Below are 26,939 nucleotides of genomic sequence, written 5' to 3' on the forward strand. Positions count from 1 at the left end.
TGAGAATTTTCAAAAAAAAATGGCATCCATTGTTAGGTATGCCCATATGATGACCATGGATATGGTCTAAAAGTGTGAAAAACGTATTTTTCATTTCACTACACCTTTAAGTTTATTCCCTGTGTCCGTGAATTCTGCATTTTGGGTCCTTACCTGGGATAGAAGCCTGACACATACAGTGAGTAATGTAACATTGTATGGTCCATATTACTCAGGCATGGCAGTGGGTTATTATGGACATTGGGCCCCCGGGGGCCCCGGCCTGGACCCCACGGGGCCGTTCGGCTACTACTCCTCCAGCCCAGCAGGGGGCAGTGCAGCCTACATCCCAGCCACAGTGCAGCAGGGCTTCAATGGAGACGCAGTGATGGCGAGCCACGCCAATGTAAGTACTGTTACATCACCCTTAACTCAATGGCCGCCGACACCCCCATCTGGAGTCTGGGACCGCCACCCAGTCTATCAATACGGTCGAGACTCTTAGTTTGAAAGACACTTCACTCGAAAGCCGAGTCAGGAAGTGATTGTTATTTAATAAGGGCCTTTCTCCATTGGAAATGCATTGGAGCGGCCATTAAGCTGATCTGCTGAGCTGATTGGCTGAGAACGTAATGTGCTGAGCTGATTGGCTGAGCACGGAATGTGCTGAGCTGATTGGCTGAGCACAGAATGTGATCAGCTGATTGGCTGAGCACGGCATGTGATGATGTATGACGATCTATGATGATAGGTTCTCGGAAAACTAGACTAAAATGTCAGGGAGGGACTAGTAGAGAATAAGTAATTTTACACTTGGTTGCATGCTGAAAATAGCCGTTTTTGGCGACTGTGGCTCAGGAGGTAGAGCAGGTCGTCCAATGATCCATAGGTCGGCGGTTCGAATCCCGGCTCCTCCTGTCTACATGTCGAAGTGTCCTTGGGCAAGACATTGAACCCCAAATTGCTCCCGATGTGCTGGTTGGTACTAGGGTTGGGATTCGTTAGGATTTTAACAGTCCCGGATCCCTCTTAACGGTTCCGGTTCCTAACGGTTCCCTTAACGGATCCTAATATAATTTTTTCCCCTTTTTTTCTGACATAGATTATGCTTATATTATAACTAATCTAACCAAGTACATAATAAACACAAATTAATTAATTCAATTATTGAAAATGCACTTTACAATTATGAGGTGGCACTATTATTTAAACTTCACCACCACCACCAGCTAGCCAATATAATTGTTGCAATTTGTACTGTATATTGCAATTTGTACTGTATATTAGATATACAGTACACATTGCAATAATGATATTGTTGTGGTGACAAATGTTGTCTTTAATGTTCAGATTAATTTAATATGAAATATGTAAATCCAAAGCACCTTTGGTAAATCCAAAGCACCTTTGGTAAATCCAAAGCACCTTTGGTAAATCCAACGCACCTTTGGTAAATCCAACGCACCTTTGGTAAATCCAAAGCACCTTTGGTAAATCCAACGCACCTTTGGTAAATCCAAAGCACCTTTGGTAAATCCAAAGCACCTTTGGTAAATCCAACGCACCTTTGGTAAATCCAAAGCACCTTTGGTAAATCCAAAGCACCTTTGGTAAATCCAACGCACCTTTGGTAAATCCAAAGCACCTTTGGTAAATCCAAAGCACCTTTGGTAAATCCAACGCACCTTTGGTAAATCCAAAGCACCTTTGGTAAATCCAACGCACCTTTGGTAAATCCAAAGCACCTTTGGTAAATCCAACGCACCTTTGGTAAATCCAAAGCACCTTTGGTAAATCCAAAGCACCTTTGGTAAATCCAAAGCACCTTTGGTAAATCCAACGCACCTTTGGTAAATCCAAAGCACCTTTGGTAAATCCAAAGCACCTTTGGTAAATTCAACGCACCTTTGGTAAATCCAACGCACCTTTGGTAAATCCAAAGCACCTTTGGTAAATCCAAAGCACCTTTGGTAAATCCAACGCACCTTTGGTAAATCCAACGCACCTTTGGTAAATCCAAAGCACCTTTGGTAAATCCAACGCACCTTTGGTAAATCCAAAGCACCTTTGGTAAATCCAAAGCACCTTTGGTAAATCCAAAGCACCTTTGGTAAATCCAACGCACCTTTGGTAAATCCAAAGCACCTTTGGTAAATCCAACGCACCTTTGGTAAATCCAACGCACCTTTGGTAAATCCAAAGCACCTTTGGTAAATCCAACGCACCTTTGGTAAATCCAACGCACCTTTGGTAAATCCAAAGCACCTTTGGTAAATCCAACGCACCTTTGGTAAATCCAACGCACCTTTGGTAAATCCAACGCACCTTTGGTAAATCCAACGCACCTTTGGTAAATCCAACGCACCTTTGGTAAATCCAACGCACCTTTGGTAAATCCAAAGCACTCCAAAGCACCTTTGGTAAATCCAAAGCACCTTTGGTAAATCCAAAGCACCTTTGGTAAATCCAACGCACCTTTGGTAAATCCAAAGCACCTTTGGTAAATCCAACGCACCTTTGGTAAATCCAAAGCACCTTTGGTAAATCCAACGCACCTTTGGTAAACCAAAGCACCTTTGGTAAATCCAACGCACCTTTGGTAAACCAAAGCACCTTTGGTAAACCAAAGCACCTTTGGTAAACCAAAGCACCTTTGGTAAATCCAACGCACCTTTGGTAAATCCAATGCACCCTTGGTAAATTCAACGCACCCTACAGGACGATGCATTGCAGACTAGTCCATTCACGTTAGACCGGTTTGGGTGGGGACTCGTTTTACTCAGGTTAAGGTATAGTTCTGAGGTTAAGTTTAGGAATAAAGGTCATGTCTAAGCATAGTTCTACTGAGGTTAAGTTTAGGAATAAAGGTTATGTCTAGGCATAGTTTTACTGAGGTTAAGTTTAGGAATAAAGGTTATGTCTAAGCATAGTTCTACTGAGGTTAAGTTTAGGAATAAAGGTTATGTCTAGGCATAGTTTTACTGAGGTTAAGTTTAGGAATAAAGGTTATGTCTAAGCATAGTTTTACTGAGGTTAAGTTTAGGAATAAGGTTAGGTTTAGGCATATAGGTTTACTGAGGTTACGTTTATGAATGAGATTATGTCTTTGATTGATTGATTGATTAACAGTTTGCAGAATTTCAGTACATTTCAAGTACAACTCAATACAAAAACTGTTAACTGTGAGTGGACGACACTATGAAGCATTACACTTTTTTTACAATAGGGCCCACCATGTTCAATTCATCAAAACATTAAGAGACGTACGAATATACACAACTATATTAGTGAAAACAGGACATCATCATAGAGGAGGTGAAAAGGGAAAAGAAACATACTAGGCATAGTTTGACTGAGGTTAGGTTTAGGAATAAGGATATGTCTATAGGCATAGTTTTACTGAGGTTAGGTTTAGGAATAAGGATATGTCTAGGCATAGTTTTACTGAGGTTAGGTTTAGGAATAAGGATATGTCTAGGCATAGTTTGACTGAGGTTAGGTTTAGGAATAAGGATATGTCTATAGGCATAGTTTGACTGAGGTTAGGTTTAGGAATAAGGATATGTCTATAGGCATAGTTTTACCGAGGTTACGTTTAGGAATAAGGATATGTCTATAGGCATAGTTTTACCGAGGTTAAGTTTAGGAATAAGGATTATGTCTAGGCATAGTTTGACGGAGGAATGCCTGGTGGTGACCGTTCCGGATTTAAGTGTTCTTTAGCTAAAATGGTTTCCTTGAAGGAAAGGAGGAGGGCTGGAGTTTGGCTAAGCCTGTGAGGCCTCGACGACGGACTGTCAGTTCCGACCACTCGCCAATCACTTCCTGCTGTGCTCATGAAGCGCGAGGAGGAGGAGGCAGACGAGGAAGATGTCTCGACAACTTGGAGGAAATTAAACCCATGTGTTATTTAAATGGCTCAACACGACACAATAAGCCCCCCCCTTTCTTTTCTCCTCCTTCGAGTCGGAGCCAAGTAGTGGTTGAAATCGTCCACAAATGCGTTTTGAGAAAAATAACACTTCAAAGGCAAAGCTGCTCCAGTGTAATGTGCTGTCATAAAGTGTGAGGATTTATTGTCAAAGCCAATTAACCCACTCTGGGCGGGAACCCCTTTTGGGTGTTTTAAACATTATGTTATAATTTAGCTATTGAAAAATAGCAGACCTACAAGCTCATAGCGCGCCACCGAGTGGCGCGCTACGAGCTTGTAGGTCTGCTATTTTTGAAAAGTCATTAAAATGTGGCGCAAATCATTGAATAATATTATTCTTAAAGCACCGAATGTAAAAGTACTCAGAATCAAGCATTTCAAGTGATGAAAAAATGTTGTGGCAGTAACAGCCACTTAGATAAACAGTCTTATTACTAGCAATAATATTACTATTTCTTGGCATACATTTAATTTGGTTTGAGGCAAATTATTGACCCCATTTATTATTCTATATAGTGCTACTTTGATGATGACTATATTTAGACAAATATAGCAGCATATTTTATCTGTTCCATATTAGTCTTTTCATGAATGGTGCATTGCAAAAAACAACAACCCAAATAGATTTTCCCAAATAGATTTTCAAAAGTTTAGATGTTTTGTACCATAGGCTTACAGTCCCTTCACAATGACATCGTGTTATCAGGAGTGTTGGTATAGGGGTTCTCAACCTTTTTGGCCGGGGACCCCCGAAAATGCTTTGGCAACGTCTCGGGATCCCCGCCCCGCCCCGTCCCGACCGCTACTGCTACAATAACCTTAATAATAGAGACAATACACCATAAATAAATACTGAAACCAGATATAATCATTAGGGAAGGTGTATGCATGTACTATGTGTACTATATGTAAACTCTTCATTTCCACTTTACAGCCATTCAGTTGCGAAAAAAAAGAAAAACTTTTTTTTTTTTTTTTTTAATAATGTGGGGACCCCCCAAAATAATTTGGCGACCCCTCGAGGGGTCGCGATCCACGGGTTGAGAAACCCTGTAGTAAAGTACCAAAACAACAGTTATACTTTTATAAGATATTTTAAACGGACCGTGCATGTTTACATGTTTACATGTTTACATGTTTACATGTTTACATGCGTGTTTGAGGACCACCCTAATGGAAACAAGCCATAGTGCTTTCTTGGATTATAAAATCCTCTTAGCAGACCTTGTATTGAACTGTAGGCTACGTTCCTGTGCTTTTTATAAAGTAAAGTAATAAAGTATAAAGTAATCAATCTATGGAGGTATATGCACCTAAACGCTGGGCTCTCAACAGTCACGCGATTAATTTAGAGCCAAATCAAAAGCAGTTGAGTTGCTTATAAGTTGTAAAAAATAAGTGCAGACAATTTGATTTGGCTCTGTAGTTAACGTGATTCATAAAATATCAGGCAGAAAGACGTCGAGTCATTGGCGTTCTAAATTAACACCATTAACAACAGTTGTACAATACGCCTAATGAAAAGCTCTGTAGACATATTTTCTATTACGTTACCAGCCTGGGGAAAGTAAACCAGCCTTGCATCAGATCGTCCCCCCTCCGGCTGTGGTGGAGCTGCGGGGAGAGCGGGCACGGCTTTCCGCATGGCTCACAAACGCGATGTGCCTACATTAGTCTCGTGAGTTGTGGACTCGTGTAGGCATATTGATTTTGAGATGTTTCCTCAATGTGGACGTGGTACAAGTTGTAGTTGCAGGAAGTAAGTGAGGCCAGTGTCCATGACATCAGAGACACTGGGCTCCCTGCTAAAATCTAAACCACATATTACACACATAAAGACCCCCCAGGAAAGTGTTCTAAATCTTCTGAACGTCGTTAACATATATTACTTTGCTAAAAGGGTGAAGTTTCCCTTTAATCACTTGCTTTTTGGTGTGCACAGTGCATCATTTTATTGAGTCATGTAAAGCAGCAGCAGGTACTGTTTCCGTCTCGGAGGTATCGTGAGACCTGGCTGCCCGACAGACGGGACATGTCGTACAGTCTTGCGATACTTTTGCTAGCTTTAGTTATAATAATCATTTCTTCTTCTGTTTTCTACATGAATATAACCACATTATAACCATATAAAATTAAATGTGAGTTAAATGCTGCAATTTGTAAAAATTGCAGCATTGCAATGACTCCTAACGTGGTTGAAGTGGGACTCATAAAATGTCCCTGTATGGGACTCATCTAAAAGACCATCCCTGCATCCCGGGACTCATTACATTGAAAACCTATTTACATCACTGTTAAAAATAGCAGATCTACGAGCTTGTAGGTGTGCTATTTTTGAAAAATCGTGAAAATGTGGCGCAAATCTTTGAATATATTCTTTCAGTGTCAGTGCTGCAGCAGCAGTTCGCCCTCGTAAGCTTCCCTGGTAAACAATGGACTGTAGGGGTTTAAAAAAAAATCTTAACAACCAGGTTAAAAGGTAGTCGAAACAAAACAATGTAATACATCGCGATAACGAGAATAAAAATCCACAGATAAAATAAATGAAGGAATAACAAACAAGCAGGGCTTTGCTGTCTGAAGGACAGACGCATAGAGAGTATTAAACTATGAGGATGTTGATCTGGAAATAATAACGTTGGGGGATTACTAAACACAGCAGATTACATTTGGCTACACCGAGTGCCCAGACGGACGTAGCGCACTAACCCACACTAACGCCAGGGCTCCACCGGACGCGTTGCGTCTCCGTCGCGTCGCGTCAAAAAACGCACCGGTTCAATTTTAATGCACGCGTCGCGTCTCCGTCAACGCGGGCAGTGGAGCCACCCTTCATTGATTAAAAAGGGAACATTCCCTGACGGTGACGGAGACGCGACGCTGACGCGCCCGGTGGAGCCCGGCCGTAACCCACACTAACCCACACTAACCCACACTAACCCACACTAACCCACACTAACTCACTATGAGAGCTGAAAACGGAACCAAATAAATCTTTAGCTGTCCTTAACATAGCCTTACCTATCAACGGTAAGGTTAGCATTCAAAAGCCGGTGTTACACATCACAACATGCTATCGAAGCTAGCAGATCCCCGCTAACTCACTAGAGAGTTGAAAACGAAACCAAATAAATCCTTAGCCGTCTTTACTAGCCTTGCCTATCGACAGTATGAAGTTAGCATGGACGCTGAACTGGCGGTGTGACACGTCACAACGTGCCACGATGCCGTGCGTTGAGCCCGGGCTTTGGTAAACAGCCTCCCGAGACCCTGGCTCTCTCTCTCGTCTAAACGGATGATTCTCGGGGTTCTTCATTTCAGAAGCAGTTCTTCCACCAGCCACGGCTTTTTATAAACGTAAGCCTTGTCCCAAAGCCTCTTCTGGAATATGAAGTCGTCCTCCGGGTCGAACTTGAATTGCTTCATGGCCTCGTGCTTCCTGAAGGCCTTGCCGATCTTGTCTTTGGCCTCGTCGATCTGGGACAGCTTCTTCTTCTGGGGCGGGTCCAGGTTGATCCTCCCATATTTCATGCACGGACTCAGGTCCGTGAGTACGAGTCCACCGCGCGCGTCCTCTTTCTCCCCTTCCGGAGAGTGGTCCTTCCCGTTCCCGGCCGCCTGCCGCTGAGTCTGGCCGCCCACAGCAGCCCCCCGCTGTTCTTCCACCTCCTCCTCCTCCTCCTCCTCCTCCTCCTCGTCCTCCTCATCATACTCCTCATCATACTCCTCGTCATCCTCCTCGTCCTCCTCCTGATGTCGTTGCTCTTCTCGGATCCTCTTCTCGAGGAGCTTCTTCTGCCGCCGGCTCTCCTTCTCCACGATCTCCCGCTGCCTCTGGATCTCCCGGAGGATCTCCTCGCGGGCCGCCTCGCCGTGGGCGGCGAGCCACTCGCTCTTGGAGAGCCGTGGGTTCCGCTGGCGCTGGATGCTCTTCCACTGGGCCTCCGGCAGGAGGCTGCCCTTGCGGAGGTGCGGCGGCATCTTGGAGGACAGCGTTTGCACCAGGGCGCCCGTCTTCAGGCTGCTCATGGCGTCCATGGTTCAATCAGTGTTCTTCTTCAGTTCTTCTTCTGGAGGCTCGATTCCAGGGTTCAGTTCTTCTTCTGGAGGTTCGATTCCAGGGTTCAGTTCTTCATCAGGCAAGGCGTTCAGTTCTGAGCGCTAAGCGGCGCCTGTCGCTCTTATAAACGTTGGCGACGTAAACGTCACCGGTGACGTCACGAACCTCGCACATCTATTATTATAGGGGCCAAGCCAGAAGGGGCGAGGAACCCCTATTGTTTTTCTACCGTTTTTGAGTGGTGCAAACCACTCCAACAACCAGCTTTGTCTGTATGTACCTGTGTACCTGTACGTGGCCCCACGTACATGTGAGCATGGTTGCTATGGTTAGTGTGTGACGTCACTGCACCACTCAGTTCACACGGGTGTGATTTTTTCTTCTTCCAACACTTTTTTGGCAGTTCTAGCAGTTCTGTGCCATTGCTTTCAACATAATTTGGCACCTTGTTTACTTACTGTACGTGGCCGGTTGGGGTTGGGGTTAGATTCAACTCTGTAGATCTCTAGACCCTCATGATGTCAGATAGGAGAGTGTGGAGGACAGATGTCTAGACCCTCATGACGTCAGATAGAGTGTGGAGGACAGATCTCTAGACCCTCATGATGTCAGATAGAGTGTGGAGGACAGATCTCTAGACCCTCATGATGTCAGATAGAGTGTGGAGGACAGCGATCTCTAGACCCTCATGATGTCAGATAGGAGAGTGTGGAGGACAGATCTCTAGACCCTCATGATGTCAGATAGAGTGTGGAGGACAGCAATTCGGGAGTCCTGTGTTTGTGTTGGCTAGGGAGACCACCATCACATCACATCGCATGGATATTACCATTGCTTGTCGGGTGGCAATGACAAAATAATGAATTATTATTATATGATTGTTGTTCATTGTGTGTGTGTGTGTGCGTGTGTGTGTGTGTGCGTGCGTGCGTGCGTGCGTGCGTGCGTTCCATCCAACAGGAGTGCTCTATGACGTCTTCCACCAGCTCATATTGGCCCTGGCTGGTGGCCCCTGGGCCCCCCCAGGCCAGTGTGGGGGGCCCCCAGGCCAGTGTGGGGGGCCCCCAGGCCAGTGTGGGGGGCCCCCAGGCGGTGTGGGGACCCCCGGACGCTGTCAGACTGCAGGAGGCCAGGATGTTCCTGACGGGGATGGACCACGCCCTGACGGGGATGGACCACGCCCTGACGGGGATGGACCACGCCCTGACGGGGATGGACCACACCCTGACGGGGATGGACCACGCCCTGACGGGGATGGACCACACCCTGACGGGGATGGACCACGCCCTGACCACCTGCCAGGACGAGGATGGAGACACGTACGTGTGTGTGTGTGTGTGTGCGTGCGTGTGTGTGTGTGTGTGTGTGTGTGTGTGTGTGTGTGTGTGTGTGTGTGTGTGTGTGTGTGTGTGTGTGTGTGTGTGTGTGTGTGTGTGTGTGTGTGTGTGTGTGTGCGTGCGTGCGTGCGTGCGTGCGTGCGTGCGTGCGTGCGTGCGTGCGTGCGTGCGTGCGTGCGTGCGTGCGTGCGTGCGTGCGTGCGTGCGTGCGTGCGTGCGTGCGTGCGTGCGTGCGTGCGTGCGTGCGTGCGTGCGTGCGTGCGTGCACGTGCTCGTGCACGTGTTTGTCACTTACATGTCAGTTAAAATTCATGCATACAATGATGAGTTAAAAACATCAAGTACAATCTTATTTTGGACCAGTTTTAAGTCTCTGTTATAGCTCACACCCAGGATGCAAGTATATACTTTAGTTTAGTTTATTTGCACATTATGTACATAATAACAACAATATGGTAAAATAAAATAAATACAGAGAGCACGTATTTCAGAAGAACAAGATTAGTTACATACATGATGTGCCGGAAGTGCCAAAAAAACCCAAAGGGGCTTATCGAGTGGCCTTCCTATAGAAGCTACCAGTTGAGCTTAAATAACAGAAATTAAGATATGAATAATATTGATAGTCCTAAAGATTAAAAAAAAGAATGATGATAATGAAAGAATAAATAAGGACCCCCCAGGGGTTACCGTGTGGCGGTCCCTCTAGTCTACTGTACCCTCTGTACTGTACTGTACTGTACTGTACTGTACTGTACTGTACTGTACTGTACTGTACTGTACTGTACTGTACTGTACTGTACTGTACTGTCACTGTAATGTACTGGCACCCCCGAAAGCATCATATATACAGTCAATACGTGCGTGTGTGTTTGTGTGTGCGTTAGGTTGCGCACAGATGGTGAAAAACAACCATGCTGTTTTCGTGCTCATACCCAGACACCCAGACACCCAGCCACCCACCCACACACATAGCTCCGTAAGGGAGTGGTTGCACCACTTAAAAAAAATAGTTGTACATTTAAAAACTGTGTACATTGGAGACTATAATAACTATAATCTAGCTGATCTTGAGGCCAAGAAAAACGGAAAAGAAAAGAAAAAAATATTGTTCTTTTTTCTTATCAACTAGTCAACTAGTACCAACAAGGCCGACTAGTGGATTTACTAGTCGACTATAGTTGAACGGTCGACTAGTTGCTTAAAGCCCTACTTGCCATTGACCTTTACTTTGACCCCCTAGGATCCTCCACATCTACAGCGCTAAGGGTCTCAGGGAGCATGCGTTGGCGGCAGCAGAGAGACTGAGGGCGGTGGGCCGGCTGGACGCCAAGGAGCACAAGGGGAAGGTATAGCCTACCGTGTACACCACACACTGACTACACACTATGTACCGTGTACACCACACACTGACTACACACTGCGTACCGTGTACACCGCACACTGACTACACACTGTGTACCGTGTACACCACACACTATGTACCGTGTACACCACACACTATGTACCGTGTACACCACACACTATGTACCGTGTACACCACACATTATATACCGTGTACACCACACACTGACTACACACTATGTACCGTGTACACCACACACTGACTACACACTATGTACCGTGTACACCACACACTATGTACCATGTACACCACACACTATGTACCGTGTACACCACACACTATGTACCGTGTACACCACACACTATGTACCGTGTACACCACACATTATGTACCGTGTACACCACACATTATGTACCGTGTACACCACACACTGACTACACACTATGTACCGTGTACACCACACACTGACTACACACTATGTACCGTGTACACCACACACTATGTACCATGTACACCGCACACTATGTACCGTGTACACCACACACTATGTACCGTGTACACCACACACTGACTACACACTGTGTACCGTGTACACCACACACTGACTACACACTATGTACCGTGTACACCACACACTGACTACACACTGTGTACCATGTACACCACACACTGACTACACACTGTGTACCGTGTACACCACACACTGACTACACACTATGTACCGTGTACACCACACACTGACTACACACTATGTACCGTGTACACCACACACTGACTACACACTGTGTACCGTGTACACCACACACTGACTACACACTATGTACCGTGTACACCACACACTGACTACACACTATGTACCATGTACAACACACACTGACTACACACTGTGTACCGTGTACACCACACACTATGTACTGTGTACACCACACACTGACTACACACTATGTACCGTGTACACCACACACTGACTACACACTATGTACCGTGTACACCTCACACTGACTACACACTGCTGGCTGCATGGGTCCAAAACCACTCCCCGTTCTCAATCTTTTCAGGCCATGGCCCCCCAAATTGATCATTATTTGAACTGGGGGACCACCCAAAATAATTATATTTGAACTGGGGGACCACCCAAAATAATCATATTTGAACAGGGGGACCACGACAAAATAATCATATTTGAACTGGGGGACCACGACAAAATAATCATATTTGAACTGGGGGACCACCCAAAATAATCATATTTGAACTGGGGGACCACCCAAAATAATCGTATTTGAACTGAAGACCCCCCCAAAATAATCGTATTCGAACAAAAAAACAAAACATGCAGTTATTGCAGTAATCCTGGTCTCTATACTGCCTCCCCCTGGCCAGCCAGGGGGAAGGGTTGGCACAGCTGCAAATGATATCGTCATTATGACGTGCGTCTCGTGTCATCATTGGTCAGACCACTGTGTCACGTGACGTGCGTCTCGTGTCGTCATTGGTCAGACCTCTGTGTCACGTGACGTGCGTCTCGTTTTGTCATTGGTCAGACGGCTCTGCTGGTGGCGGTGACGGCCAATCAGCCGCTCATCGTGGCTGACCTGCTGGCGTTGGGGTCGGACGCCAACGCCTGCGACGTCCACGGGCAGACGGCGCTGCACCTCGCCGCCACGTACGGTTTCCCCGACGCCCTGCAGGTGACGAGAGGCATTACACCTTCTGCTTAACCCATTAAGACTTGAGAATCCCATTCTACAAAATGTCTTCTAAATCCTGACAGTTTTCTGAAAAACCCTACGTTTCTATGTCAGTGGTTCTCAAGGACCCCAAAAATTATCTGTATTTGGCCTCCGACCCCCATCTGAAAATATGTTGTTCCAGGGACCTCCCAGAAGCAAAGATTTGAGTTAAAAACATTCGCTCTGAAAGAATATATATTCCAAATTTGCGCCACATTTTCACGATTTAAAAAAAAATAGCAGATCTACAAGCTCGTAGCGCGGCACTCTGTGCCGCGCTATGAGCTTGTAGATCTGCTATTTTTCAATAGCTAAAGTGTAACATAATGCTTAAAACACCAAAAGGGGTTTCCGCCCAGAATGGGTTAATGACATTTAGAAGATTTAGAACACTTTCCTGGGGGTCTTTATGTGTGTAATATGTGGTTTTAGATATTTTAGATTTTAGCAGTGAGCCCAGTGTCTCTGATGTCATGGACACTGGTCTCACTTACTTCCTGGACTACATCTTGTCTCAGTAAGATAGCCCTCCCCCTATCCACAAGGAGGAGCAGTGCACCAAAGCATTATGGGAATTGTAGTCCAGGAAGGAAGTGAGCCCAGTGTCGATCACAACAACTTTGCTTTGAAAGAAAATATAGTCAAAGATTTGAGCCACACAAAAATTAAAAAATAGCAGATCTACAAGCTCTTAGCGCGGCACCAAGTACTGCACAAAGAGCTTGTAGATCTGCTATTTTTCAACAGGTAACGTTTAACACAATGGTTAAAAACGCTTTAAGCTAAGGTGACACGGATGAGTTCCAGGTCTCAATGTTTGTTTGTTTTTTCAACATGAAACTATAACTAAAATAAAACACTGTGTTTCTGTTCAGGTTCTTCTGCTAAACGGACCTGGAGTCAACCTGGAAGCCAGGAACTTTGAAGGTAAGACAACGTTCTAAAGTTCCATTTGCTTAAAGGAGCATTCAGTGGCTATTGCAAGATGACATATTCAGTGCTAAGTTGGCGGAGGACTTGACGTCCTTCTTTGACATAAATGTGGGGTCAACAGAAAGGATTGCTACAGTGTGGGACGCGTCCAAAGCATTTATTAGAGGTAAATTAATAGCACAATCATCTAAAAAGAAAAAAGAAAGCATTGAACAAATATGTAAATTAGAAGGTGAAATTGTTACATTAGAAAAAGATTTGGCAGAACATTACACAGAAGAGGTATATCAAAAATTATGCAAATGTAAATTTCAATTGAATGGGATATATAATAAGAAAATAGAATATGCATTATTTCGATTGAGGACAAATTTTTATGAAGGAGGAGAGAAGACTGGTAAACTTCTGGCTAGACAGTTGAAGCAAAGAGAGAATAATAGTGTTATACCTGCAATTAAAAAGGGAGATAATATAGTAACATCATCTACAGAAATAAATAAGGTATTTCAACAGTTTTATGAAAAACTATACACATCTACATCTAACCATGAACAGCAGGAGCTAGAAGATTTTTTGTCCAGGATAAATTTGCCCACGATGACTCAACAACAAGCAAAATCACTTGATGCACCAATTACTGAGGAGGAGGTCAGGAATGCTATCACACTAATGAAAAAGGGAAAGTCACCTGGTTTAGATGGCTTTCCCATTGAGTATTATAAAGCATTTACAGATATATTAGCTCCTATTTTGATTAAAGTTTATTCAGAAGCATTTAAGTTGGGAACATTACCATGCACATTTAACGAAGCACTAATAACCCTGATTCCTAAAAAAGATAGGGATACCACTGACCCATCAAATTATAGGCCTTTAAGTTTAATTAATGTAGATTGTAAATTATTGACCAAAATATTAGCCTTACGACTAGACAAAGTATTACCAGACATTGTCCAGGCAGACCAAGTCGGTTATGTTAGAGGTAGGACCTCAAGTGATAACCTGAGGAGGTTGTTACACCTCACGTGGCGTCATCAGTCGGACGCCACTCCAGTCGCCGCCCTCTCCCTTGACGCCGAAAAGGCTTTCGATAGATCAGAATGGGGCTTCCTGTTAGCCGCCATGTCACGTTTTGGGTTTGGTCAAGGTTTCAAAACTTGGTTTAATATTTTGTATAAAAGTCCTAAAGCTGCAGTGATCACAAATGGTTTTATCTCTCCATTTTTCAATATAACAAGGTCGGTAAGGCAGGGGTGCAGCCTCTCACCACTGTTATTTACGATTTTCCTCGAGCCTCTGGCAGCTATGATTAGAGCTAACTCATTGATAAAGGGAGTTGAGGGAGGGGGGAAGGAGCATAAGCTGATGCTTTATGCGGACGACATATTACTTCTGATAAAAGATCCAGTTCATTCCTTACCCCCTTTGATGGATACTATCCGGATGTATTCTGATTTATCTGGCTATAAGATTAATTGGAGTAAGTCTGAGGCTATGCCGATATCTACATCATGTTACTCAAATACAGTGTCTCAGTTTGGTTTCAGATGGGTTCCGATTGGAATGAAATATTTAGGGGTAAAACTCACTTCAGATTTGGACAAAATTGTCACATTAAATTATGAGCCATTGCTGACTAAGATAAAAAATAATTTGGAAAAGTGGGGTGCCCTGAAATTGTCCTTATGGGGTAAGGTGAATGTTATCAAAATGGTGGTTGCACCCCAGTTTAATTACATCTCAACGATGCTCCCACTAAATATCTCAGACAAGATTTTTAAAGAGTATGATACAAATTATTAGGGATTTTCTTTGGGAAAAAAAGAAACCCAGGATTAAACTGAGCAAAATGTGGATGCCCAAAGATAGAGGTGGCCTCGGCCTGCCAGATATGAGGACATACAATATATCTTTTGAAATGGCTAAGTTGTCTAAACACTGGAGTGGGTCAAATTCTGAATTAGACTGGGTAACCATAGAGAGAAGCTTGGCTTCACCATTCCGCCCAATTGATGTTCTGTCACAGTCAGTGAGGAGGAAGCCCAATCTGAATCCGATAATTTCACACTCAAGGAGTGTATGGGGGAAAATTCATAAAGAGTATAAAATCTTACATTATAAACAACCATACTCATCACTCTGGAATAATCCTAAAATACGTATTGGAAGGAAGGAGATATATTGGAAAAAATGGCAAGCAGCAGGACTTAATACTATTGGTGATCTATTTGAAAATGGAGCTTTTATAACTTACTCAGATTTAAAAGAGAAATTTGACCTTGGAAATGATGGTACATTCTGGAAATATTTACAAATGAGACACTGTCTGGGCAGTACTCTTGATACTGTTGCAAATTCACTAGTTGAATATCTAAAATTACCACATGAAGCTCATACTGCATCTGTTTTTTACAAAATGTCAAAAGAACTGCTGGGAGGTACATGTGACAGTCTCAAATTGATTTGGCAGAATGATTTGGGGGTTGACATTGAAAATGAGCATTGGAGAAGAATTATAGCAAATGTAGGAAGTGGAATTAGAGAAGCAAGAGGGAAATTTATTCAGTATAAGATTATTCATAGATATTATTTTACACCAACTAGATTATTTAAAATGGGAATCGCGGATAATAACACATGTTGGAAATGCAAAGAAGAAATTGGCACATATATGCATATGATTTGGGACTGTCGCATAGTATACCCTTTCTGGTGTAGGGTACTGGAATTCCTTGAGAAATGGGTGGGATTGACATTGCCCAGAGATCCGCGGCTCTGTCTATTAGGGGACAGAACTGCTGTCCCTGGCATATCTAAAAATTATTTCACTATTATAAAGGTTGGACTTGTTACCGCTGCCAGAATACTGTTGCGTCATTGGAAGGTCCCCAGAACACCTGGGCTTAAAGAATGGAATGACGAAATGATCAAAATAACATCATATGAATATATGTTGGGCAGGGTAGATGGAGAAAGTAAAATGAAAGAGACATGGGATGAGTTCTGGATGTATATGAACCTTAAATGATTTCCTTGTTATTTTTCTTCTTTTTATTTTTTATTTTAACTGTTATGTTTCTTGGACTGGCTATCTGTAAGATATGTTGTAATGTTTGTAATGCTGCTTTGTACTGATCCTAGATTTTGTACGATTTTGAAAAACAAATAAAATTTTGAATTATAAAAAAAAAAAAAAGGAGCATTCAGTGATTTGGGTGATTTGGAAAACCACCCAGTCCGCCCCGGTAACAAAATGTGCACATGCACGCTCTACAGTGGGGTGAAGTGCAACAGGCCAACAGCATGTGCACCAAGGCCCGCCCCCACTCGATCATGATTGGAGGAAGGCCCCTCTCATCCTGATTGGATGAAGGCTTTGCCACCCGCCACCAAAACTGAAACTAGGGTTTTTTGACCCCAGGGGCTCACTGGGGACAGGGAGGAACTCCTTATATGGTCAGCACACTCTATAGTAGGGAGGGAAAAAATAAGTGATATTTGAATGAAGCCTTTAACCCATTTACACCCTGATGACAGATTCTACAAAATGTCAGTTTTCTGTCAGTGGTTCTCAACCTTTTTCATGTCAAGGAAGGACCCCCGGAATGATCTGTCTCCCCCATCTCAAAATATGTTGTTCCAGGGACCCGCCTCCCCCCCCCCCCCCCCCCCCCCCCAGAAGGACCCCCAGAATTATCTGTCTCCCCCATCTCAAAATATGTTGTTCCAGGGACCCGCCTCTTATATATATATATTCAAAGATTTTCACTACATTTTCACGGTATTTCAAAAAATAGCAGATCTACAAGCTCATATGAGCTTGTAGATCTGCTATTTTTCAATAAGTAAAGTTTAAAATAATGGCTAAGCTATGAGGTCTCAGGTCTAAATGCGGCACTCGGTGCCGCACTATGAGCTTGTAGATCTGGGAACTGGGAGGTCGGGGTTCGATCCCCGGCCGGGGCATGGACCCAGTGCCCTCCCTGCTTGGCACTCAGCATCAAGGGTTGGATTGGGGGGTCAGTCCCTGCTTGGCACTCAGCATCAAGGGTTGGATTGGGGGGTCAGTCCCTGCTTGGCACTCAGTATCAAGGGTTGGATTGGGGGGTCAGTCCCTGCTTGGCACTCAGCATCAAGGGTTGGATTGGGGGGTCAGTCCCTGCTTGGCACTCAGTATCAAGGGTTGGATTGGGGGGTCAGTCCCTGCTTGGCACTCAGTATCAAGGGTTGGATTGGGGGGTCAGTCCCTGCTTGGCACTCAGTATCAAGGGTTGGATTGGGGGGTCAGTCCCTGCTTGGCACTCAGCATCAAGGGTTGGATTGGGGGGTCAGTCCCTGCTTGGCACTCAGCATCAAGGGTTGGATTGGGGGGTCAGTCCCTGCTTGGCACTCAGTATCAAGGGTTGGATTGGGGGGTCAGTCCCTGCTTGGCACTCAGCATCAAGGGTTGGATTGGGGGGTCAGTCCCTGCTTGGCACTCAGTATCAAGGGTTGGATTGGGGGGTCAGTCCCTGCTTGGCACTCAGCATCAAGGGTTGGATTGGGGGGTCAGTCCCTGCTTGGCACTCAGCATCAAGGGTTGGATTGGGGGGTCAGTCCCTGCTTGGCACTCAGTATCAAGGGTTGGATTGGGGGGTCAGTCCCTGCTTGGCACTCAGCATCAAGGGTTGGATTGGGGGGTCAGTCCCTGCTTGGCACTCAGTATCAAGGGTTGGATTGGGGGGTCAGTCCCTGCTTGGCACTGAACATCAAGGGTTGCGATTTTGGGGTCAGATGATCAACTACAAATGATTCCCGAGAGCGGCACGGCTGTGGCTCACCGCTCCACGGCTGTGGCTCACCGCTCCACGGCTGTGGCTCACCGCTCCTTGGCTGTGGCTCACCGCTCCACGGCTGTGGCTCACCGCTCCTTGGCTGTGGCTCACCGCTCCACGGCTGTGGCTCACCGCTCCTTGGCTGTGGCTCACCGCTCCACGGCTGTGGCTCACCGCTCCACGGCTGTTTCACCGCTCCTTGGCTGTGGCTCACCGCTCCTTGGCTGTGGCTCACCGCTCCTTGGCTGTGGCTCACCGCTCCACGGCTGTGGCTCACCGCTCCACGGCTGTGGCTCACCGCTCCACGGCTGTGGCTCACCGCTCCACGGCTGTGGCTCACCGCTCCACGGCTGTGGCTCACCGCTCCACGGCTGTGGCTCACCGCTCCTTGGCTGCGTCTCACCGCTCCACGGCTGTGGCTCACCGCTCCACGGCTGTGGCTCACCGCTCCACGGCTGTGGCTCACCGCTCCACGGCTGTGGCTCACCGCTCCACGGCTGTGGCTCACCGCTCCACGGCTGTGGCTCACCGCTCCACGGCTGTGGCTCACCGCTCAACGGCTGTGGCTCACCGCTCCTTGGCTGTGGCTCACCGCTCCACGGCTGTGGCTCACCGCTCCACGGCTGTGGCTCACCGCTCCTTGGCTGTGGCTCACCGCTCCACGGCTGTGGCTCACCGCTCCACGGCTGTGGCTCACCGCTCCACGGCTGTGGCTCACCGCTCCAAGCGATGGGTCAAATGCGGAGAACAAATGTCACTGTGGTAACGCGTGTGACAAATAGTACGACTTTGACTTTGATATTTATGTTACAGGACTCACTCCTCTCCACTGTGCCACCATGGCTCATGGGCTCGCCATGAAGAGCCAGAGCAGAGGTGCCAGTGTGACTGACGTCGGTCTTCAGTCCATGAAGAGCCTGCACGGCAGCAGAGGTGCCAGTGTGACTGACGTCGGTCTTCAGTCCAAGGCTGCAGAAACATTCGGGATGAGTCTGGGTGACGTCAGTCTTCAGTCTGAGGCTTCAGAAACCTTCAGTCTGGGTGACGTCGGTCTTCAGTCCAAGGCTGAAGAAACCTTCTCCTGTCTGCAGATGCTCCTCGTCGCCGGAGCAGACCTCACCAGCCAGGTGAACCCGTACGGTCTCTTACAGTTACAATAAGCCCTATTGGCTATTGTCCATGAAACATCAATTCAAAGCCCCATGTTTTACCTTTTCAATCATTTTTCTATTGCTTAGTTTGTTTTTACCCTTTTTTTGCAATTTATTTTCCTGATAACATTGATTTTATTAGTCTTTGGTTTGTACGGCGCCTTTAAGTATTTAGAAAAGTGCTACATGCATTAAGCAATATGTTCTAGCCAACGGGATTTATTTGACATGGTGCTGTGTGCATGTTTTAGTTGGCTGGTTAGTTGGTTGGTTGGTCAGTTGGTTGGTTGGTTAGTTAGTTGGTCAGTTGGTTGGTTGGTTGGTGGGTTGGTTGGTTGGTTGGTTAGTTAGTTAGTTGGTCAGTTGGTTGGTTGGTTAGTTAGTTGGTTGGTTGGTTGGTTGGTTGGTTGGTTGGTTGGTCAGTTGGTTGGTTGGTTAGTTAGTTGGTTGGTTGGTTAGTTAGTTAGTTGGTCAGTTGGTTGGTTAGTTGGTTGGTCAGTTGGTTGGTTGGTTAGTTAGTTGGTTGGTCAGTTGGTTGGTTGGTTAGTTAGTTGGTCAGTTGGTTGGTTGGTTGGTTGGTTGGTTGGTTGGTTGGTTGGTTGGTTGGTTGGTTGGTTTTAGTTTGTTTTGACCAACTGAATTAGATTTAACAATCTAATTCAATTAGTTTTCATTAGTTTTTAGAGCGGGTTTGCTAGTTAGGGTAGGTACCCTCACAAAAAGCATGCAGTAATCCTGGTCTCTATACTGCCTCCCCCTGCCTTCCCCAGGGGGAGGCAGGAACTGGTTGGAATAACGTGTCCATTCCACGCGGCACGCGCTACGTCCGGCCGGGGAAACTCTCCCCTGTCAGGTGAAAAGAAACAGCTTGGACTCCTCATGCATAGAATAACCCCCCCCACCCCACACACACACACACACACACACACACACACACACACACACACACACACACACACACACACACACACACACACACACACACACACACACACACACACACACACACACACTTTGACAGAGGGAGTGTAGCGCCCAGGATTATATAAGATAATTGACACTGGGTGAAAAAAAATGGGTTTCAAAAGATAAGAAATGAGGAAAAAAGAAAGAGAGAGGGAGTGGGGGGTGCATCATAGGTGAGCCAAGTGCGCCAAAAAAAACAACTGAAACTTGTGGCGGATCTTGTGATCTTGTGATCTTGTGCGTTTCCAGGAAATCAAGAGCAACGCCACGTCGCTGCATCTGGCGGTGAAGGACGGGAACACGGAGCTGGTCACATACCTGCTGTTCTGCTGCCCCCTGCTGGACTGCAGCGGCAAGGACTTTGTCAACATGAAGGTGCAACGTGACATTGACCATAAAACCTTTGATTATGTAATTTTAACATAATTTAATATTTAACCCATTTAGACCTGAGATGAGATTCCAATTTTCAATTTAGGCATTTATCAGACGCTCTTAATCCAGGGCGATTTACAGCAAGCAAGAACAAAGAACATGGTAATACATCAAAACATAGAAATTGTCATCAGGAATCCTACGTAAGCTTCAGAAAACTGTCAGAATTTAGAAGACACTTTTTAAATTTCGACGTCAGGCCTAAATGGCTTAAAGCATTATTTAGCTATTGGAAAAATAGAAGATCTACAAGTTCGTAGCGCGGCACCGAGTGCTGCGGTATGAACTTGTACAGTAGGTCTGCTATTTTTGAAAAATCGTGAAAATGTGCCTATATATATTATTACAGAGTGAACATTTTAACTCAAATCTTTGCTTCTATTATATATGGGGAGGTTCCTGGAACAACATATTTTCAGATGGGGGGGCGGAGGCTTATTACATATCATTTTTGGGGTCCTTGACATGAAATGTTGAGCACCACTGATACAGAAAACTAACAGTGGAATATCTATCCAAGGAAACTGTATGTGTTTATACACTATAGAGTGCTATGTCTATAGTGCTATTTCCCCGGTTGGACGTAGCGGGTGGAAGGAACACATTATTCCAGCCTGTTCCTTTCCCCTCCATCAGGTGCCCCGACTGGCCATGGGGAGGCAGTATAGAGACCAGAATTAGCCCTTCGCTAAGTCCCCCCCCAGCCCGTTCTTGGCCAATACCACGTTAGTGACAGTTACTAGGTAAGGATCCTGGTCAAGCTTTCAATGCTGGTCAAAATGGTTAAGCAGTGTCAATAAATATATTTGCTGTAGCATGTGTGGACCTCAGAAAGAGGCTTTGTAAGGGCACGGTGGCACAGTTGGTAGTGCTGTCGCCTCACAGCTAGAAGGTCCTGGGTTCGATTCCCACTCGGGACGCTGTGGGTGCTGGCGGCGTGTTTCCTCCTCCGCGTCATCAGTCCCCATACCCAAGGCGGGGTTGGCGAAAGGGCCTTTCTGTGTGGAGTTTGCATGTTCTCCCCGTGTCCCCTAGGGTAGGTACCCTCACAAAAAACATGCAGTAATCCTGGTCTCTAAACTGCCTTCCCCTGGCCAGCCGGGGAGCCTGATGGAGGGGAAAGGAACTGGTTGGAATAACGTGTTCCTTCCACGCGCTACGTCCAACCAGGGAAACTCCCCCCTGTCAGGTGTAAAGGAGCGACTTGGACACTCAGGCATGAAGGAAGCATGAGTTCAAGTCCGTTGCTCTCCCCATGTCCCCCATATATGGGGACTAGGTTGGCGGAGGGTGTGTAGAGCCCAGGATCACATTAGATAATTGACACAGGGGTGAAAAATGGGTTACAAAATCGTGGGATAAAAATTATATTCCATGAATTATTTCGCTCCGTTGTGCAATTTAATAGTAAATATTAGAAATAAAAATAGGCTCTCATAGACTTCCATCGCAACGGGGAAACAGCTCTCAAAGTCACATAAACGAACACAACAAAAGCTGATTCTGACAGGTTATCACATCAGGAAAACGTTTCCCCGTTACGATGGAAGTCAATGAGAGCCTATTTTTATTTCTAATATTTACTATTAAACTGCACAACGGAGCGAAATAATTCTAGTTTGCTCATAACGAGGTAAGAAAACAAAGGTCCACACATGCTACAGCAAATATATTTATTTACACCGCTTAACCATTTTGACCAGCATTGAAAGCTTGACCAGGATCCTTCATGTGTTTGGGCCCACGCTGCAATACCAAATTCGGCCACTATGTCCATTTGGCCTCAGGGTTTCCTCCGGGTGCCGTCTCTATTAATATATACTCTTAAGGTGCCAACGCGCCCCTTCAGCTTTGATGTCCAATCAATTAGCCCTTCGCTAAGCCCCACCCACTCCAGCTGTCTCAAGCTCACCCATTGAGATGCATGTTAAATAACGGGATGTCTCCATATAAATAATCAATTCAGTAGCAAGAGCTTCAAAATGTCTTCTAAATCTATAGTCAACCAGGCCTGCAGTAGGCTATGCACTGGACATTGGCAGGATATATTATTTCAATAAACTAGAAATACTAGGAAATGAGGGAGAAACAGTATCCAGCTCTGCTCAATCAACTTCAACGTCCGTCAGACCGGAGTTTTCATGTAACGTACGGCAAGACTACGGTGATTAGTATTATTGCCATCACCTGGGTGGGTCAGTCGTGTAAAGGCTCATTCATAGTCTGGATTTTCGGTGGTGAGGTGACCACCGAACTACAACATGACGTCACTGAGCCGCGGTGAAGAGCAAACCACCGCCACCGCTCCAGCCCTTCTCTCTGTTTTTACTCACCACCACTCAACGTTATTTCAGCTCCGGTGGTCACCTGGGGCTGGGGCGACTGTGGCTCAAGAGGTAGAGCAGGTCGTCCAATGATCCATGGGTCGGCGGTTCGAATCCCGGCTCCTCCTGTCTACATGTCGAAGTGTCCTTGGGCAAGACACTGAACCCCAAATTGCTCCCGATGTGCTGGTTGGTGCCTTGCATGGCTTCCGCCGCAATCGGTGTATGAATGTGTGTGTGAATGGGTGAATGTAATGCACAATCTATGTAAAGCGCCTTGGATAAAGGCGCTATATAAATGCACCATTTACCATTTACCATTTACCTTAGACTATGAATGAGCCTTAACTTTCCTGACGTTAACTAGTGTATGTGTTCAACAACACAGCCACGCAAAATAACATTGAGTCAGAGCTATGAGGTGTGGAAAGCTTGTGGACAATCGCTTTTGGGGTGGGGTTTAGCAAAGTGACTAATATTCTCCTGTTCATTTCCACTCTCCAGGCTCACGGCCACACCGCCTTGCATATGGCCGCCGGTCTCCACGGCAACCAACGCCAGGAGGAGATGCTGAGGCTGCTCTTGAGCAAGGGAGCGGACGCCAGCGTCCGAAACCACGAGAACCAGCAACCTGCCCACCTGCTGCAGAGTGGGCCCCACGGAGACAAGGTCAGTTACTATAGCAACCTGCTGCAGAGTGGTCCCCACGGAGACAAGGTCAGTTACTATAGCAACCTGCTGCAGAGTGGACCCCACGGAGACAAGGTCAGTTACTATAGCAACCTGCTGCAGAGTGGACCCCACAGAGACAAGGTCAGTTACTATAGCAACCTGCTGGGCCCTATGGAACCATGGTGAGATATGGAGTTGAACTAGCAACCTATGGAGAGAGGGTTTTTGACGGGCATATATGTCGGCAAAATCTGGTCAATGGCATTTTCTCTTGGCAATATCAGTAGAGGGCGCAGTGGAGCGCCTAAAAAGAATAAATCTTCCGATGGAAAAATAAATGCATTTTCTGGCCAAAAAGTGCATTTTATATGTGTGGTGGGGGGCTCAGAGTGCGTCCACTGGGGAAAGTAGGCTTTTTTTTCATCACAAAACCGTCTTTGCATTGTTGAGTAGAAACATCATTATTTGTATTTTTGCAGAAGATGTCGAGAGGCTGTGCTGCATTTCAAGCTCCAGCTTGTAGATCTGCTATTGGTTGTAGATCTGCTATTGGTTGTAGATCTGCTATTGGTTGTAGATCTGCTATTGGTTGTAGATCTGCTATTGGTTGTAGATCTGCTATTGGTTGTAGATCTGCTATTGGTTGTAGATCTGCTATTGGTTGTAGATCTGCTATTGGTTGTAGATCTGCTATTTTTTGCCATGTGCCGCAAATCTTTGAATATAGGCTATATTCTTTCGGAGCAGACGTTTTTAACTCAAATCTTTGCCTCTGGGTGGAGGTCCCTGGAACAACCTCTGGGTGGAGGTCCCTGGAACAACCTCTGGGTGGAGGTCCCTGGAACAACCTCTGGGTGGAGGTCCTCTGGGTGGAGGTCCCTGGGTGGAGGTTCCTGGGTGGAGGTCCTCTGGGTGGAGGTTCCTGGGTGGAGGTCCTCTGGGTGGAGGTTCCTGGGTGGAGGTCCTCTGGGTGGAGGTTCCTGGGTGGAGGTCCTCTGGGTGGAGGTTCCTGGAACAACATATTTTCTGATGGGGGTCGGCGGCCAATTACATATAATTCTGGGGGTCCTTGACATGAAATAGTTTGAGAACCACTGACATAGACATTTTTTTCTGAAAACTGTCATGATTTAGAAGACTGTTGTTCACGTGTCTAACCTCCTCACCGTGTTGTCCATGTCCTCCTCACCGTGTTGTCCATGTCCATGTCCTCCTCACCGTGTTGTCCATGTCCATGTCCTCCTCACCGTGTTGTCCATGTCCATGTCCTCCTCACCGTGTTGTCCATGTCCTTCTCACCGTGTTGTCCATGTCCATGTCCTCCTCACCGTGTTGTCCATGTCCATGTCCTCCTCACCGTGTTGTCCATGTCCTTCTCACCGTGTTGTCCATGTCCATGTCCTCCTCACCGTGTTGTCCATGTCCTCCTCACCGTGTTGTCCATGTCCTCCTCACCGTGTTGTCCATGTCCTCCTCACCGTGTTGTCCATGTCCATGTCCTTCTCACCGTGTTGTCCACGTCCAGCTGAAACTCCTCCTCAAGAAGAAGAGAAGTGTGTCGTCCAGGCGTCGATGCGTGCAGTGACCCCCCCCCCACCGACAGACCCAGGATCTACGTTCAACCCCCTGCGTATCCCTCCGCCCTCTGGAAGCGAACCGGTCTGTCTCTGAACGCAGTGCGTTTGGCTTCTGGTGAGCAGCCGCGCGGAGGGATAATTCTACCGTATCTTCTTGTGAGGATTTTGTCTTTCGAACCGTTAGGTTTAAGATAACAACTTATATCTTTTATATATTATAGAGTTTAATTAAAGTCATGCCTTCATGCTTCCGTTTAGGTGGCGGTCACAGCGAGACCTGTCTCTGGAACCACTATAGGCTCGTAGCGCGCCACTCGGTGGCGCGCTATGAGCTTGTAGATCTGCTATTTTTTCAATAGCTAAACTATAACATAATGCTAACACCAAAAGGGGGTTCCCGCCCAAAATGTGTTAAAGATTCCCTCTTAACGGTCCCATTCCTTAGAGCAGGGGTTCTCAACGTTTTTGGCTGGGGACCCCCTCTGGGAACTCGGGGACCCCCTCTGGGGACTCAGGGACCCCCTTTGGGGACCCCCTCTGGGGACCCCCTCTGGGGACTCGGGGACCCCCTTTGGGAACCCCCTCTGGGGACCCCCCGGAAATGCTTTGGCCATGTCTCGCGTATGTACTGTACTGTATGTCTGTATCCTGTGGATAACACTGTACTGTATGTCTGTATGTCTGTCCTGTGGATAACACTGTACTGTATGTCCCAAAACTGTCACTTTTCAGGACATGTGTTTCAAAATGGATTCAATGGAGTTATCATTGAGTCACTCAATCTTTTTATTGGATCGATATTCATCAAAACCCACGTATTGCAAAAATAAATTTCCGCTACTTTTGTGTGACACTGTCGTCCAATAATAAAGTATGGTGTTTGTTAATTGATTGAAAAAGCCAAAGATGAGCTGTCGTTGTCCAATAATAAAGTATGGTGTTTGTTAATTGATTGAAAAAGCCAAAGATGAGATATGGAGATATGAGGTTTCTTCCTGACGGGAACGGTAATAATAATAATAATTATGATAACGTATCTGTCGTAAGATGACCCTCTGTGGGTCTTTATTTAACCCTTTGAGTCCCAGGCTGTAGTGTTTAGTGTAGCTGCTCAGACAACCAGCAGGATGCCTGGTACGACACCGCCACCTCCTGGCCACACTCTGGGTCTGCAGTTGATTTCTATGAAATCCTAATGAAGCCTGTCTGTCTGTCTGTCTGTCTGCCGGCCGGCCTGCCTGCCTGCCTGCCTGCCTGCACCCCTTACCAACCTTTATCCGGTCGTTTTAACGCACCCCTCACCAAACTTAATCCGGTCGTTTTAACGCACCCCTCACCAACCTTAATCCGGTCGTTTTAACACACCCTTCACCAACCTTAATCCGGTCGTTTTAACGCACCCCTCACCAACCTTAATCCGGTCGTTTTAACGCGCCCCTCACCAACCTTAATCCGGTCGTTTTAACGCACCCCTCACCAACCTTAATCCGGTCGTTTTAACGCACCCCTCACCAACCTTAATCCGGTCGTTTTAACGCACCCCTCACCAACCTTAATCCGGTCGTTTTAACACACCCCTCACCAACCTTAATCCGGTCGTTTTAACACACCCCTCACCAACCTTAATCCGGTCGTTTTAACACACCCCTCACCAACCTTAATCCGGTCGTTTTAACACACCC

At 46.1% G+C, this 26,939-nt stretch overlaps 1 protein-coding gene across 3 annotated transcripts in view; it reads left to right on the forward strand.

Annotated features, from left to right (window-relative positions):
• nfkbid (nuclear factor of kappa light polypeptide gene enhancer in B-cells inhibitor, delta) overlaps window positions 1-25,548 on the forward strand; it is a 36,794-nt gene extending 11,246 nt beyond the window's left edge. The window contains exons 5-14 of one of the 3 annotated variants that reach the window (XM_079503208.1): window positions 216-385; window positions 8,934-9,292; window positions 10,554-10,659; window positions 12,197-12,343; window positions 13,261-13,312; window positions 18,946-19,008; window positions 19,066-19,259; window positions 20,499-20,624; window positions 23,513-23,677; window positions 25,206-25,548. In XM_079503208.1, the coding sequence (XP_079359334.1) occupies window positions 216-385; window positions 8,934-9,292; window positions 10,554-10,659; window positions 12,197-12,343; window positions 13,261-13,312; window positions 18,946-19,008; window positions 19,066-19,259; window positions 20,499-20,624; window positions 23,513-23,677; window positions 25,206-25,265 (1,442 nt within the window). In that variant the 3' untranslated portion in view covers window positions 25,266-25,548. Of the gene's footprint in view, window positions 1-215; window positions 386-8,933; window positions 9,293-10,553; window positions 10,660-12,196; window positions 12,344-13,260; window positions 13,313-18,945; window positions 19,260-20,498; window positions 20,625-23,512; window positions 23,678-25,205 lie in introns of all 3 variants that reach the window. The other 2 variants (XM_079503207.1, XM_079503209.1) reach the window with 2 other exon arrangements.
• Window positions 25,549-26,939: the final 1,391 nt, after the last annotated feature.

The sequence above is a fragment of the Electrona antarctica genome (assembly GCF_951216825.1).
Source record: "Electrona antarctica genome assembly, chromosome: 6".
Taxonomy (NCBI): Eukaryota; Metazoa; Chordata; class Actinopteri; order Myctophiformes; family Myctophidae; genus Electrona; species Electrona antarctica.